General features: G+C 54.8%; 1 protein-coding gene and 1 non-coding gene across 2 annotated transcripts; both read right to left on the bottom strand.

Annotated features, from left to right (window-relative positions):
• Positions 1-1,156: 1,156 nt before the first annotated feature.
• On the bottom strand, positions 1,157-10,366 carry EEF2 (eukaryotic translation elongation factor 2). The gene is made up of 15 exons (XM_016163521.2): positions 10,215-10,366; positions 8,942-9,156; positions 7,896-8,077; positions 7,595-7,806; positions 6,941-7,119; positions 6,679-6,784; positions 6,085-6,198; positions 5,726-5,864; positions 5,374-5,569; positions 4,497-4,755; positions 3,997-4,104; positions 2,975-3,328; positions 2,464-2,646; positions 2,252-2,384; positions 1,157-1,872 (listed from the first exon to the last, which is right to left on the bottom strand). The coding sequence occupies exons 1-15, from the start codon at positions 10,215-10,217 to the stop codon at positions 1,679-1,681; spliced, it is 2,577 nt and encodes an 858-aa protein (XP_016019007.1). The 5' UTR covers positions 10,218-10,366; the 3' UTR covers positions 1,157-1,678.
• LOC118612518 lies at positions 7,195-7,259 on the bottom strand. Its single transcript, XR_004955048.1, has one exon. It is a non-coding gene; the product is annotated as a small nucleolar RNA SNORD37 (small nucleolar RNA).
• Positions 10,367-15,335: the final 4,969 nt, after the last annotated feature.

Below are 15,335 nucleotides of genomic sequence, written 5' to 3'. Positions count from 1 at the left end.
GAACTGTATTAGCAAGCCACGTATAAGTGGCACTGCCATCAGTTAATTTAGAATTGATGAAAAATTCTTGAAGTTAAAACCAAAAGCAGTTCAGTCTCTCAATGTATATACTCATATCCCTGGCGAAACTACTTGATATTAAAATTGCACAAAAGGGCAATGTGGTACCCTGGATGGATCCTGAGCAAAGGATGTTAGTGGAAACTGAATCAACTGCAGGTTATTAGTGACATTTCTGAGGCTTGACAAACGCAGTTATGTAGGAAGCTAACATCTTTGGAACTTTCCTACATGAAATAAAGCACGTTGTAGTGTTAAAACGGTTGAGGTAATGGCAGTCACCTGTGCAAATGGCACGGTACAAAGTACTCTCAGAGGGGGCTGGAGGTCTGGGGAGGATGCGCTGGGTCGATTCTTGGGTGGGCAGGTGTTCCGTGCCTTCGGGACATCCAATGTCCCTACTCCCTGCCAGGACGCTCAAAGCTAAAGGAGTCTGCGAGAACCCAAAGTGCCCCAGGGCCACTGCCGCTCATGTTCAGACTGTCTTAGCAGTTGGGGCACTGCTTACCCAGCTGAAATGATCTTCCCTTCATGCAGGACAGGACTTAGGGGCGGGGGCGCCAAATCTCGGCTCTACATTTAAACTCAAGAGGTGTTTTAAGATTTAAAATGTTATTCACTTTAAAATAGCCAACCTAGTTGGGCAGGACTTATGGCACATGGTGTGGTTGTGCTTTTTTCTCCACCAGAGCAGGGACAACTTGGTTGTGCCCAAGCCTGCACTGACCTGCATGGTGACCCCGGCACCAGGGGACTATGGACATGTAGTCAAAATTCAGATTCAGTTCCTTGACTGCCCTGGTCCCATTTCAAGCGGGGCCAGGGGCTGTCCCTCTGCACACCACCCGTGCAGGACAGCTCAATCGCAGTTCCACTGGATGGTCCTGGGTGACAGACAGACGGCAAGACTGCCAGACTGCCCTAGATCACACAAGCCTAAGCCCAGATCAGACACTCCAAATGACACCACACTTCGAGGTTACATGGAACTGTCTTTATCGAAATTATCACCAACGCCATGGCGACTGGCACGGGGGTGGAGGAGGGACACGCATTCTAGCCTGAATGCACCAAGAAGTTGCAGGGACACACACACTCACCACCATAATCAAATTTATTATTCCAATGGCACTGATACAGCTGGAGATGCTCATGGTGACATTGCACAAGGATTCCTGCCTGCTAGCTTCTGCCCAAAGAGACCTGTCTACCTGCCTGTTCTTTCCTCCCGTGAGGAAAAATCCACTCTTTTTTACCCAAATAAACCTCTTAATGCGCTTAAAATTTTTTTTGGACATTTTGAGTTTCCCTCTGAAATGGAAAAAAAAAAAAACCGCGTTGAGTATCCCATCCTGCCTTCCCCTGCCAGCCAAATAAGTCCCTGCAGCCAGGGCATTTCTGCTGCCTCTAAAATCCTGAAATAAATATCGAAAGTAACGGCATCAAGTGTTCACGTTGAGTGATGGCACGGAGTGGCCCCAGAGCCTGCCGGGTGAGCGGCACCGTGTCTGGACAGTCTCAAGGTGTCGTGAGAATGTGAGGGCTTATCGTTGTGGTCGATCGTGGGCTGGCGTGGGAGCTGCACCCGCGTGGCAGGCCGCAGGGGGTAGGGGGCAGCCTACAATTTGTCCAGGAAGTTGTCCAGGGCTGGGATGCCTTCCTTCAGACCTTTGCGCCTGCGCGTCTCGGCCACCACCTGGCAGGGTCGGGTGCCATTCTCGAAGGGGTCTCCGGGTAGGATCTGCCAGTGGTCAAACACACACTGCGGGAAGGCCTGGCCACCTGTGTTGGACCTCAGGTCAGCGGTGAAGCCTGCAGGGAGGGACAGGGACACTCAGCACACACGAGATCACCGAGTCCAGACAAACTAGATCGGGCCTGTCGCTCAATCCGTTGACCTGCTGCTCCTAGGCGAGTGCCGCCCCGCCTGGGCCTCTGTCTGCTCGGCCTCAGGCTCAGCCTGAGCACCATACAGTGCAGCTGCTCTGCCGGCCGCAATCCCACGGTCTCACTGCATCACACACCCGCATCTGCCTCCCAAATCCAGCAACTCAAGGTCCACAGGCGGGGGCTGCTCCACCTCCCAGATGGACTGGCTGGGGTGAGTTTGCAGATGGCATCGCCGGCTCCACCAGGCCTATTCCAGGCCTTGCATGAAGGACGGGAAGTAGCTTGCAGAGCAGGCACTTACCAAAGGACTCGTTAACTGGCAGGTAGGCCTTCACCACAAACATGGGGGTGCCAGCCACCTGGGTCTCCTCGAAGACGTGGCCTCGCTTTCTGTTCAGGACACCATAGATGCCACCAACCACTTGTTCTGGACACTGTCAGGCAATACAAGGCTATCAGTGGCTATTGGGCAGGGGCGGGACAGGGACAAGAGGGCGGGCCAGGCCTTCCTACCTGGATCTCCACAAGGTAGATGGGCTCCATAAGCCGGGGCTGGGCGGTCAGCACGCTGGCGTAGAGGCAGCGCCGGGCCGTGGGGATGATCTGGCCGCCCCCGCGGTGGATGGCATCAGCGTGCAGCGTCACATCGTGGACGTCGAAGCGCACAGCCCGCATGTTCTCCTCACATAGTGCCCCCTGCACAGAAAAGGGGCCCAGGCCACCATCGAGCAAGCTCCTGCTTCTACTGCAGCCCTCCCGCGAGAACAAGCCTCCCACCCAGCTCTGCTCCTGGAGGCCCTCCAGGTCCCCACCCACAAGGACCTGGCACCTCTTGCCCTGCTCAGCCTCTCTAGGGTCACCTTTCGAGAAGGAAGAACTACTGGCCACACTAGCACAGAAAACAAGGAGAGGTGACCCTGAGACACCCCACAGGTGTGCACAGGTGTGCGTGGGCCTGCACCGGACCCCACTGAAGGAGTCCTGAGGCTAGTGACCCATCGGCTGTCGGCCAAGCGCCCCTCACCTCCTTCGTGGCCCACTGAAAGCCGGCGACCACGCTGTCCTTGATCTCGTTGAGATACTGCACACCCTTGGTGATGTCGGTGAGAATGTTGGGCCCGGTGCCGTCAGGCCCGAAGCACCAGATCTTGCGGGCCTCAGCCACGTCCCACTCGTACTTCTCAGCCAGGTAGCGGGCCCGCTGCTTGAGCTCCTGGCGGGCAGACACCTCACCCTTGTCGATGTCCTCGGCCAGGCCATCGGGGAAGGGCCGCGCCTTCATGTACAGCCGGTTGTGCTTGTTGGGCGACTTGGACAGGCAGAGCACGCTGGACTCCTCGCTGACTGTCTCTCGGTAGGAGACGACTGGGTCGGATTTCTGCAAGAGGAGCGTGAGGGTCAGACCTCCCCACAGGAGGTGGCGACCACACAGGACAGCGTCTGCTAAAGGCTCAGGCCCAGACCTGGCCGTGGGCACAGAAACCAGACGCCACTCTGATCAGATGGCACAGAGCTGTGCACGCCTTGCTTCCGTGTAAATCCCAAGTGTGCAGCTCCGCCCTCGCAGGAGGCTGCCCACGGCCAACGTGACTGGCTGAAAAGCCAAGCCCTCAGCTTGTAAATTTCTACGCATTATCCAAAAAGACGCAACGTGCCAGAAGCAGGCACTACCCTGATCCCACTTAGCACATTTATACGTTGAGTGTACCACACAGAAACAATATCAATTAACCAATAAAAGTATCTTTTTCTATAAGAAAAATGAAACTTGAAAGGGCTTAACAACAAAAAAACGTAATAAAGCCCAAAACTGGGTCCAAGAGCATAGACAAATCCGACCCCGGTTCTGTGAGAACGCACAGGCTGAGATCCTCGCACGCCTCCACGTTTAGCTTGTGGGGAGCAGACTCCTCCCATTCCAACCCCCAAGCCTCTGAGGATGTGTGTGAACTGGTTTCACAACAGTGAGACGGCCCTGCCTGGCAGGAGTGGGTGGGAAGGAAGGAGGCTGGACCTGGGCCCTGCCGTCTGCACAGCAGGCCTCACCTTGATGGGGATGCAGGCGTGGTCCTCCTCCAGGTCCTTCAGGCAGATCTCCAGGTGCAGCTCGCCAGCCCCAGCGATGATGTGCTCCCCGGACTCTTCGATGATGCACTAGAAGGAGAGAGATGTGCGTCGGTCCCAGGGCCGTGTAGCCTGGACACCCGCCTGGGAACTGAGGGGACCTTTGGGGAGCGCAGGCTCCAAGCTCCCCTTCAGCTGGAGGATCGTGCGCAAGCCATCAGGGCCCATCAGAGACAGCAAATGGGTCCCTGGAGCTTTTTTTGCTGGTTCTCATCCTTAAACTCCCAGAAAGACCCAGTCGACAGGCAGCCTGTAGCAAGACCCCAGTCCCGGGAGGAGCTCTGCTGGGGAAGAGGTGTCTAAACACCCGACTTTCCACACAACTGGAAACCCTTTTCGTGAGAAAGCCTCCTTCCCACCCAGCCATAGTGATGCCAACTCTGCAGGCAGGCAGCGGCATGCCAACCGGGACGCCTGCTCACCTGGACCATGGGGTCCGACTTGGCCAGCCGCTTTAGGCCCTCCACCAGCTTGGGCAGGTCGGCCGGGTTCTTGGCCTCCACGGCGACCCTAACGACGGGGCTCACGCTGAACTTCATCACCCGCATGTTGTGGGCATGCTCGAAGGTGGTGATGGTGCCAGTCTTCACCAGGAACTGGTCCACGCCCACCAGGCCCACGATGTTCCCGCAAGGCACGTCCTCAATGGGCTCCACGTAACGGCCCATCATGAGGATTGTTCTATGGGGAACACACGAGGTGTCAATGCGCCAGCACCGGGACCCGCATGGCAGAAGGTAAGCTGCCCCCTAGAACCTGTGGGCGTCCTGCCTGCCCGGAGCAGTGGCACTGGAGGCCGAAGCCGCGGCTGCGCTCTGCACCCCAGGCGAACACCCACCCCATGGGTCCCGGCGTCAACCAGACAACACCAGCTGCCGATCCTCCATCCCCTACGCAGGGCTGAGGAAGGCCATGTGGAGGCCGTGCCCACTGGGCCCTGTGGCGCTGGAGGGACAGAGGCTCCTTCGTCCCACTGCCCATACCTGGAGCACGGGCAGTGGCTGCCACGGGACTGTGGTCTCCGGGTCAGCACCTGCTCTCTGGGATTCTGACAACGAACTGCGCCTCCTGCCCCGAGACTGGTGACACCTGCATCCAGCTCACGACTAGGCTCCATGGAGCACTTGGGGGGGGGGGCGCTGCACCATGAGAAGTCCCCAAACCTCTCCATTGAGCTGACTCATCCTGTCCGGGTTCCGGTGGTCAGAGGGCTCAGCACGTCACCCAACACCTTTTTGCCGCCCAAGCAAGGAGGGTGGGCTGGAACCTGGGTCGCAGGTGACCAGCCAGGCACCTCACCTCTGGATCGGCTTCAGGTACAGGTCCTCCTTCTTCCCGGGTGTGTAGTTAGGCCCCATGATCCTGACCTTCAGGCCTGTGGACACCAGTCCCGAGAAGACCCGGCCGAAGGCGTAAAACCGGCCTTTGTCAGAGGTCGGCACCATTTTGGAAATGTACATCATAAGAGGCCCTTTGGGGTCACAGCTTTTAATGCCTAGGGGGCAAGAGAAAAACCCCCCAAGGGAAAAGAGTGAATCCCCTGTAGCTCTGCCTCTTGGAGTCCTGTAAAGCAACGAACAGCCAGCCTTCCTACCACAACCACTGGCTGCTTTGGAGGTCCCCACCCAGCACCGAGGCGTGCCCCACATACCCATGGCTGCCTCGTCATCAGGGGGCCCCTCGTACAGGAGCTCACAGCGGTACTTCTGGGCCGTCACGGGCGAGGGCAGGTGGATGGTGATCATCTGCAGCAGGGCGTCCCCGGCGGGCAGCCAGCGGCGCATCACAGCCTGCAGGAGGGGCCGTGAAGGTCAGCACAGGGAAGTCTCGGGGACCGCCACAACCCTCAGCGTCACATGCGCATCGCACGCACAGCCCCTTCCGGAGGCGTGAACATCGGCGGTCTCCCAACAACCACACTGTGGCCGGCAAAGCCCCCAACGGCAGAGCTGGGGCCGCTGCCCCATGGAGCCCTCGCAGGGACCTGAGGGATGGTCCCTCCGAACCCACCTTCAAAAGTGGCTTGCCTTCTTTGTCCTTATCTTCACTGTCCAACTTGATGTCCAGCTTCTCAATCAGTTTTGCTGTCTCCTCTTTCTTGAAATGCATGATCGCGTCAAATACCTAACATAAGGACACGGGCAAGGTGGGTTTGGGATGAACCAGGAAGCCTGTAGCTGCTGCCTGCTGAAGTTACTAAGGCCACGGACAGGTCAAAGCAAAGCTGTGAAGGTGCTCCCCTCGCCACCAACTGAGCCTACCGCGGGGGAACCCCCAGGAGACTGAACAAAGCCCGCTATGACTTAGACTGTAAATGTTTTAATTCACGAGCACTCAAGACTCAGCAGCTGGCACAGCCCACACCTATTAGCCTCAAGTTCCCTAAGCCCCAGCCAGGGCAGCCGCTCACCCCTGTTGCGAGGCCCCAGCTTATCAGAGTGGAGCTCTGAGAACTGAACTCTCCTCCCAGCAGCTGCCCTGAACCTGACCTTGGCCCAGACCCGCTCCGCTGCATCTTGCTGTAGACCACAGTGGGTCAGGCAGGTCTTCGAAGACCACCCAGACTAAAGGACGCACATCCCCCCAAGCACACGCACAGCTCACCTTGAAGATGGGGTCCAGAATTAGCTGGCAGAATGTCCGCGGCAGCTTCTTGCCATCAGGGCTGGTGGCAGACTTGCTGAACTTGCCATTGGCTGGATCGAAGTACCTGGCAGACAGGCCCGATCCAAACAGGTTAGGGGGATTGGGAGGACCCACGGGACCCCACATATACAGGTAGTCTGCAGCCACATCGGCATCAGCAGGTGCCCCCCCACCCTGCAGGTTTGTTGGAAACGCCCTGCTGTCTGCCCACGGCACTCACCGGTCGCCCCACAGCTTCTTCATCATGTCCTCGACTTTCTTGGCCCGCTCAGCAGGCCCCAGTTGGCCCTCGCCCTTGGCAGCAAACTTGGCCACATACATCTCTGCGAACTGCTTCAAGGTGAAGGCCCAACCATGGAGACCAGACCCAAAGCCTACAGTCCCGAGGACAGGGTCGATCTGAAAGCAAGAAGAGGTTGTGAGTGGGGACAGAGAGACGAAATCCACAGCTGCCGCATCCCTACACGCCATGTGCCTCAGACAGCAGGTTTCTTCAAGCGCCATCAGGTCAAAGTGAAGAAATGTTAGTCATCACGCACGCGGTGCCCACCTCTGCCTCCATCCATCCCCTTCGGCGGCGAGGCAGAAATGTGAAAAGCCCGAGCGCACAGCCCGTGACCCTTTGTCAGCAGGCAGGTCCCCCCCTACCCCACCGCCTTCTCAAAAAGTCAACTGCCAGAAGTTGGCCTCAAAAAATTCCAGCCCCCGTCGCCCCGAAGTGCCTGAAAAACCCACTTCCAGATCTCCCAAGAATCCCTAGGGAACCGGACTCACAACAATGGCTCCCTGGGGCGGCCCCCAGGTGGACATGGGCTCAGGCCGCCTGGTGGGAGGATGCAGGGAGCACGCCGAACCCCGCTGGCAGGCGACCTACCATGATGTTGCCCATGGGGCCGCTCTCGCCCTCCCCGTAAGTGGAGATGATGACGTTGACGTTCTCCACGATGCGCTGGAAGGTCTGATAGAGCTCCTCGGGCTCCAGCTGCAGCTCGAGCAGAGCCCGGTCCATCTTGTTCATCATGAGCACGGGCCGGATGCGCTCGGCGATGGCCTGCCTCAGCACCGTCTCCGTCTGCACGCACACGCCTGCGGGCCGCAAGGGGCAGGTGTCTCCAACGGCCAGGGGAAGGACAAGCCCTGGTCCCAGGCCAGGCATGAGGAAATCTGCTGCTTACCAGATACACAGTCCACTACCACCAAGGCACCATCGGTGACACGGAGGGCGGCTGTCACCTCTGAGGAGAAGTCCACGTGCCCAGGGGAGTCAATGAGGTTGATAAGGAAACCCGAGCCGTCCTTGCTCTGCTTGATGAAATTCAAGTCGTTCTCAGAGAGCTCGTAGAAGAGCGAGATGGCTCTGAAAAGAGTGACACAGGTTGGCTGGAAGCAAGGCACACCTCAGCCTAGCTCTGACTATCCTCCCAGGACAACCTGAGATTCCTGTCCAAGGGCAGTCAGGATAGACGCCTTTAATCCCTCAACAAGGCTGGGATGCAGTTAAGACAGGCCCATGGCCCGGGGTGGACAGACACACCGTCTCCCCCACACCATTACTCATCCCTACAGACAGACTTCCCACGCAAGAGTCATCCCAACCAGGGGTCTCTGCCCACTTCCCAGTACCAGCTCCAAAGGCCAGCTCCTCAGAGCCCATTTGGATGCCCTAGTCTCAACACTGAATTCTAAATAGCAACGTGATCGGAAATCCCCAAGACCACCTTTCACCCGTTCCTCCCCCTCCAGCCCCAGCTGAAATCAGCAGATGATGGGAGAAACTCACAAGTTCCCAAATAAAGGGAACTGGCAATGTCAGCTACTTTGCTTTGAACTCTCACCCTACTGACGTCTAGGATCAGCGAACTCACTGGGGGCCACTATGAGCAGGTTTAGGAGCATCTTCAGATGCCAGTGGCCCCCTCCCAGACGTCTCCAGACATCGCCCAAGCCCCTTCACCCCAGGAAGGAGGAATCACTGCATTAAGAGACCTCCATGCTCCAGGGCCCAATGCCAGCCATCTGTGCCTCCACTACTGGCCGCAGAGCTTCCTGACTCGTTAAATCCAACCTCGTTCTCAATAGATCAGAGCTCCAGGTCCAGGGTGCTGGCTCCTCCCCAAAAGCCTCTCAGGAAAGTGATGGTTCGACGTATGCTGCGTGTCCCCACGGGGCTCCAGGCGAGCCCCTCCCCTCCCCAGCCCAGAGGGCACCGGAGCCTGCTCACGTGGATTTGATGGTGATGCAACGCTCCTGCTCGTCTTTCCGGGTGTCAGTGAAGCGCGTTTCCCCAGCCCGAGCGGAGGCGATGATGCCAGCCTTACACACCAGGGAGTCTGTCAGCGTGGACTTGCCATGGTCCACATGGGCAATGACAGACATGTTCCGGATGTTGGCCTTCTTGTCCATGATGGCCCGGATCTGGTCTACTGTGAAGTTCACCTGGGCCGGGAGGGAGGAGAGGCTCAGGCCAGCCCTGGACTCCAGACGCTGGACTTGGCACCACGACTCCAATCGATAGACTGCCAGGCCCCCTGCCAGAAACCAACTGACCCTGGGGCAGCACCAAGTCGCACCCTAATTTCCCAATCTCTCCACCATACCTCCTTCTAAAAGATGCCACTAGCCCCGTTTTGGAAAACGCCAACTCTCACTGCCATTCAGAATTGACAGCCCAGAAATTTCGAGCTGGGGAACTAAGGCTCCAAGAATGACAACCATTTTCTTTTAGATGGGGTACATGGGTATCCTGGGTCTCCATCCAGTTAAGTAGAGAAAATACAAAGACAACCCCCTCCCAACACCCCTCTCCCTGTTGCCACTGAGACACCGCCGAATAGGCTCTTTAAAAGCCAAGGTCAGCCCTCTGCCTCGGTGCGGGGTGGTCGCACAGGGCCACCCACGCCCTAAGATTCCCAAACATGCCCCCCAGGTTTGGTGGGGAGCTTGCGCACTGCCGGCTTCCACCTCGTGGCTCCGGACTCGGCTTTTCCACAATTCCGATACAGAAAAGACGAGAAGCCAGACCGAGGTTACACAGCGTTAGGAACAGGTGGGGCGGTGAGTTCCCGGAGCCGCCTTTCCTTGTTTCATCACTTTCCTGTCGCCCACGGCCCCCGGACAGAAAACCGAAGTCCGAACTCGCGCGGCGCGCAGGTTACATAAGGAGGCTGTCCGTCTCCCCGCGGCCGCTGCGGCGCCCGCCATTACGGCGGCTTGCCACATCACCGCGCCCCGGCGCCCCGCCTGCGCCCCCGCTGCGGCCGGGCGCGGGGTCCCGCGAGGCGGCGGCGGCGCCCCGGCAACGGAGAACGGGTCCGGCGGCGCCGCACGGCGCAGACATGGCGGCCGCCGCCTTCCCAGCCCCTGGCCTGCCAGCCCCGCCGCCGCCGCCGGGCCCCGTCCCTGCTTAAGTGACCCCAACACTCCAGATCCGACAGCGCCGACTCCGCGGAGGCCCCGGGACCGTGTCAGGTCGCCAGCCGGACAGCGTTGCTCACCATGGTGGCGGATGGCGGTGGATTCTCCCAGGCAGATCCGAGCGAGGCAAGTCGCGCCAAGGATGGCGGCGACGAGGGCGGAAGAGAACGCTGACGTCAATACCCGATTATTTATACGGCAACGCCGGTTGGGCGTGTCCTCCGACCGCGCTGCGGGGGCGGGGCCAAGCGGCTCCGCGCGCAGGCGCGTGGGCGCGCTCCCGCGTGACCCGCCGGGCGCCGGCGCAGCCGCTCTCGCAGGTACGCTCTGCGTGGAGCGTCTGGATTTCCCAAAGACCGTGGTCGGCCCCCAGCTGGGTGCACGCCTCCGGGATGCAATACTCAGGTGCACGAAGGGCCTCGTTTTAGCTAGGAATATTAATCACAGCGACTAATTTTAGATGGAAAAATGTCAAGCACGTCTATTAAAAGCATACCACAATGTGGATTGCCCCAAAGTCAATTTTCTGGTTTTGGTATTGTGTAAAGAAGACAATATTGGGAGAAGCTGGGGGAAGACTATTCCGGACCTCTCGGTACTATTTTGGAAACTACCTATGATTATTTCAAATAAAAACTTCTTTTAAGCAACGACAGATTGAGCGTCCACTATGCACTGGGCATTGTTATTGGTGCATTTATACCTATGCTGTAGGTGGATACGTAAGTGGACAAAACATCATACTCGTTCCACCGCTTTACGTGTTACCCTAGTTACGCGGATTTTCTGCCTCAGTTTCCTCATCTGTACAATGAGGATACAGTAATCAGCCGGTACTACCTCACTGTTAGGGAGAGAGTGAAATTAACTATATACACGTAAAGGGATTAGCGCCATGCCTGCCACAGTCCTCAACACACGTCAGCTATTTTAACTAGCTATCATTGCTATGAATAAAATATTTATATCAGAGGCTGGTTTACCATGTCTCAGGCACCGGGCTAAACGCTTTTCCTGCACAATCTCACTTTCCCCAGGAGGTGGCGCAGGAAAACTATTTTGCATTTCTGTCCTAATCTGACCCTAAAAAACAGTTGAATTTCAGATCTTTGGCTTGAGGGAACAAATTCGCATACAATTCGGTTATCTTTATTCTTTATGAAGAGCCCGGCTCACCTCCTGGTAGGCACTCAGTATTTCTTATATCGATGAATGATATTCTCATAAGCGCAAGTGAACCCCCTTTAGCGAATCTTCCCCTAAGTTCACTGTCAAAAGAAGAGGAACTGCAGTGCTTTTCCTGAGCGATACAAACTCGGGTGTGGACCTTAAAATAAGCCTGTGCACCCCTCCCACTCCCTCATCCTCCGCAAAAGCTTCACGCATCTTGTAAAATGCTGTTCCAGCCCTCCTTCCGTTTAATCAGAAATTGCTATCACCATCCCACATTTAACCCAGGGGGGCGACCGAGACAGGCAGGAGTTAATAAATATTTGAGGCTCAGAGCGGCAGAGGGAATGGCAGGCAGATATCAGTTCCACCCACTCAACCTGGGGTCTTAAAACACCTACGCCTGTGTTCCTGACACGTTTATGTTAATTCTACAAGGCAAGCACATGTTCCATCTGAGAGAGGAGTTTTCGGAAGATAAGTATCATTTTTCATTCTTAATAAATTTCTTATTAGCACTAAAAAATCTTTGAAAGAATAAAAATAAACAAAAAAGAAAAAAGAAAAAATCTTTGAATGTACTGAGCACCTACTATGTGCTGGGCTACATATTAGGCACTTCGCAGCACTGCCTTGCAAATTGGGGCATTTCGGTGAAGAAAAACAAAGACTCCCATTAAGAAGAGGTTGAATTTTCTCTCAAGTGAATAGATTGTTTATTGAGCAAATTTAATTTAGTGTTAAGTTGAAGAAGCGGGGAAAAGTTTAAGGGGAATAGGGAGATTTAAGTCTTCCCGCCCCATTAACGCTTCATGGAAAGGGGTAAAACCCCACAGCTGCAGAGATGGTAGCCAGATGTTCGCTGGGGACTTCTCCCTCGCCATCCCCAGGCCCACATTTAGCAAAAGCCTGAAGGACGAGCAAGACTTTAGCAGAGAGTAAAAGCGGCCACAGCCAGGTTCAGGGTCTGCAGTAATAAATACAGGCGGGGCAGGGGGTGAGGGAAAGGTAAGGGCGGGGAAGAACCCAGAAAAAAAGTGACCTCTGCAGGGAGGCTCCGCTGCGCATGCGCCCGATGCGGCGCAAGGAAGGCGCAGAAGCGCCTGTTGCGACCTCTGCTGACCAGCGGCTGCCACTGCAGCCAATTGGATCTGCGTTTTGACGCTTATTGAGCGCTTATTAAATGCTGCCACCACCCTTTGAATCAATTAATTCACTTAATTGTCCCCACACCGTGGGCTTTGGATGGGCTTATTTATGCAGGAGCAAACTGAAGTTCAGGACAGTTAAGTGATTTGACCAGGGTTACCCAAATAAGAGCTGGCAACCAGAGACTCAAAATGATACGGTTTAGAAGTATATACATATAACGGAATATTATTCAGCCTTAAAAAGGAAGGGAATTCTGACACCCTACAGCATGGATGAACCTTGGCTTTATGCTCAGGGAAATAAGCCAGTCACAGAAGGACAGATACTATATGATTCTTCTTATAAGAGGTTCCTGGAAGAGTCAGATTCAGAGACAGAAAGTAGACGACAGTGCTGGGGGAGGGGGAATGGGAAGTTATATATATTTTACCACAATTTTTTTAAAAAAGGCATGGTTTAATTAGGGAGCAACTCTGCCTTGCCACTATTTCCTGGATGAAGTTCTGATGTGGTTGACCCGAACCAGACAATCTGAGTTTAAATTCCAGTTCTGCCCTCGCTGGCTTTGTGACCTTGGAGAAGTTATATAACCTTTCTGAGCTTCAGATTCTGCATGTAAAATGTTAAAGAGAAAGCCACAGACCCAAAATGGCATCGCTCATGCTAAAAGCCCATGATACAATAGTAGGTGGGGGAGGAGCGAGGAGGTAGATGGGGCAAAAGGGGTCAATACAGGGGGTAGGGGAAGAATGAAGTGGGTAAAGGGGATCAAATATATGGTAGCCGAAGGAAACTGGACTTTGGGTGGTAAACATAATAGAATATAAAGATGTTAAATTATAATGTACACCTGAAAATTACGTAATCCTATTAACCAGTTATGCCAACAAACTTAATTAAAAAAAAATACTTGAAAAAATTTTTTTAAAATAAAAGCCCATGATACGAAACCTAGATTTAATAGTTGATCTGAGTTTCAACCTCTTCCAGAAATGTAAACTTTATAGATCTGGAATTTTCTGGTAATTTTCAAGCACCAGTAAGGCAATCTGTTACATGGGCCCTTTCCATCCTCCATAAAAAGAAAAGGCAATCTTCATGGTAAAAACGCTTCTTCTCTTCCCCAAAGGTGACCCAGCCCCAAAATTATCCTTTCTTTTTTTTATGTTGATATTCCTAGCTCCATCCTTCTTCCTATAAAAACCTTCTACTTTGTACATCCCCCTCGAAGCGCCCCTCTACTTGCTAGACGGGATGCTGCCCAGTTCACGAGTTGTTTAATAAAGCCAATTAGATCTTCAGATTCACTAGGTTTAATTTTTTAAACATAAACATTGAATCGCACTTTCCCCTGTGCATAGGGGAGCATGTGAGTGGAGACCCCAATGGGAAAAAAAAAAGCCCCGCCTGACGTCACCGGATCACTGGATTGCACCTGGGAGCGATTCTGCCCCCAGGGGACACTGAGCCATGACTGAGGCACATCTGTGGTTGTCACAACTGGGGGGGCTCCTGGCATGGAGTGGATGAAGACCAGGAATGGTGCTCAGCACCTCATGGTGCCCAGAATGCCCCCCCAAGAGTGATCCTGCCCCGAATGTCTGAGGTGCCTGCATGAGATTTTTTTTTTTTTAAGAATATACTCTAAATTTAGAGTGTGGGTGGTACTCACTCACCCAACACATACTTGGTGAGAACCTCCTTTCTCCCAGACGTTGGCTAAGGTTCTGGGGACACCAGAACAAGCATTTCCATCCTAGTAAAGCAGATAATCGGTAAATGAGTAAAATAAAAGGTACGTCAGATGGTGAGAAGAGCCGTGAAGGGATGTGAACTAGGATTATGGGGTGAGAGTCTTGGGGTCACATGGTAGTGAATGTTATATATGCCTAAGGAGATATCAGAGCAAAGGTTGGTTCGGGAGGGAGCAACGTGAGTGTCTGGGGAAGGGCATTCCAGGTGGGCGGGACGACGCCGGGTAGGACCCTACCTGGAGCGTTAGAGGCACGGGAAGAAGGCCCCTGTGGTAATAGAGTGGTGCGCGTGTACGGCGCGGGTCTTGCAGGACCCTGCGGGCTTGGGAAGGAATTGGACTTCAGCCCCCAGAAGGCTGTCGGCAGAAGAGGGGCGGGACTTGACTCATGGGCTCCCAGGCGCCCTCTGGTGGCTGCTTCTAGGAGGACAACCTTTGGGGGCTAGAGCAGAGGGGACTGCGTGGAGATGATGGGGCTGGCTGGACTCGGGTGGCACTCATGAAGGGGGTGAGAAGGGGATAGATTTAGGATAGATTTGGATGGTGGGGTAGACAGTTCGGTCTGGCATGTTGAACGTGAAAAGTGAGAGGAGTCCAAGTTGACGTCAAGCTTTTGGCCCAATGAATTGAAAGTGTGGCATTTCCGTCGGCTGAGGAGGCAAAAGGAGCGGGTTAGGTGGAGACAGTGGAAATGCCAGCGTCAACATGGCGTGTGTGAGACACCGTGAGCTCCCATGTGCAGACCTGAGCTGGACGCCTAGTCTGGAGCTCGGGGGAGGCCAAGGGCCAGAGGTATAGATTTCTCACGTTAGCGTTTCAGGAGGTAGAACACATGTTGCGGGATTCTACTTATATGAAACGTGCAGAACTGGAAAATCCATAGAGAGAATGGATCTGTGGCTGCCAGGGGCTCGGGGAGGAGGGACAGGGTTTCTTTCGGAGGTGATAGAAATTCTTTAAAATTAGACTGTGGTGATATAGAAACTTTACATGATTGCACACTTAAAACAAGCCGTTTGACTCTATTTCTTTCCTTCCCCTCTGCCCTCCATCCCTCAGCCAGGTCCACAACGCCCCATCATCACTTGCCTGAGTCACACAAATCCTATCTAACCCCATGTGCTGG

The sequence above is a fragment of the Rousettus aegyptiacus genome, unplaced genomic scaffold, assembly GCF_014176215.1.
Source record: "Rousettus aegyptiacus isolate mRouAeg1 unplaced genomic scaffold, mRouAeg1.p scaffold_m13_p_16, whole genome shotgun sequence".
Taxonomy (NCBI): domain Eukaryota; kingdom Metazoa; phylum Chordata; class Mammalia; order Chiroptera; family Pteropodidae; genus Rousettus; species Rousettus aegyptiacus.
This window is presented reverse-complemented; position numbering and strand designations above follow the sequence as displayed.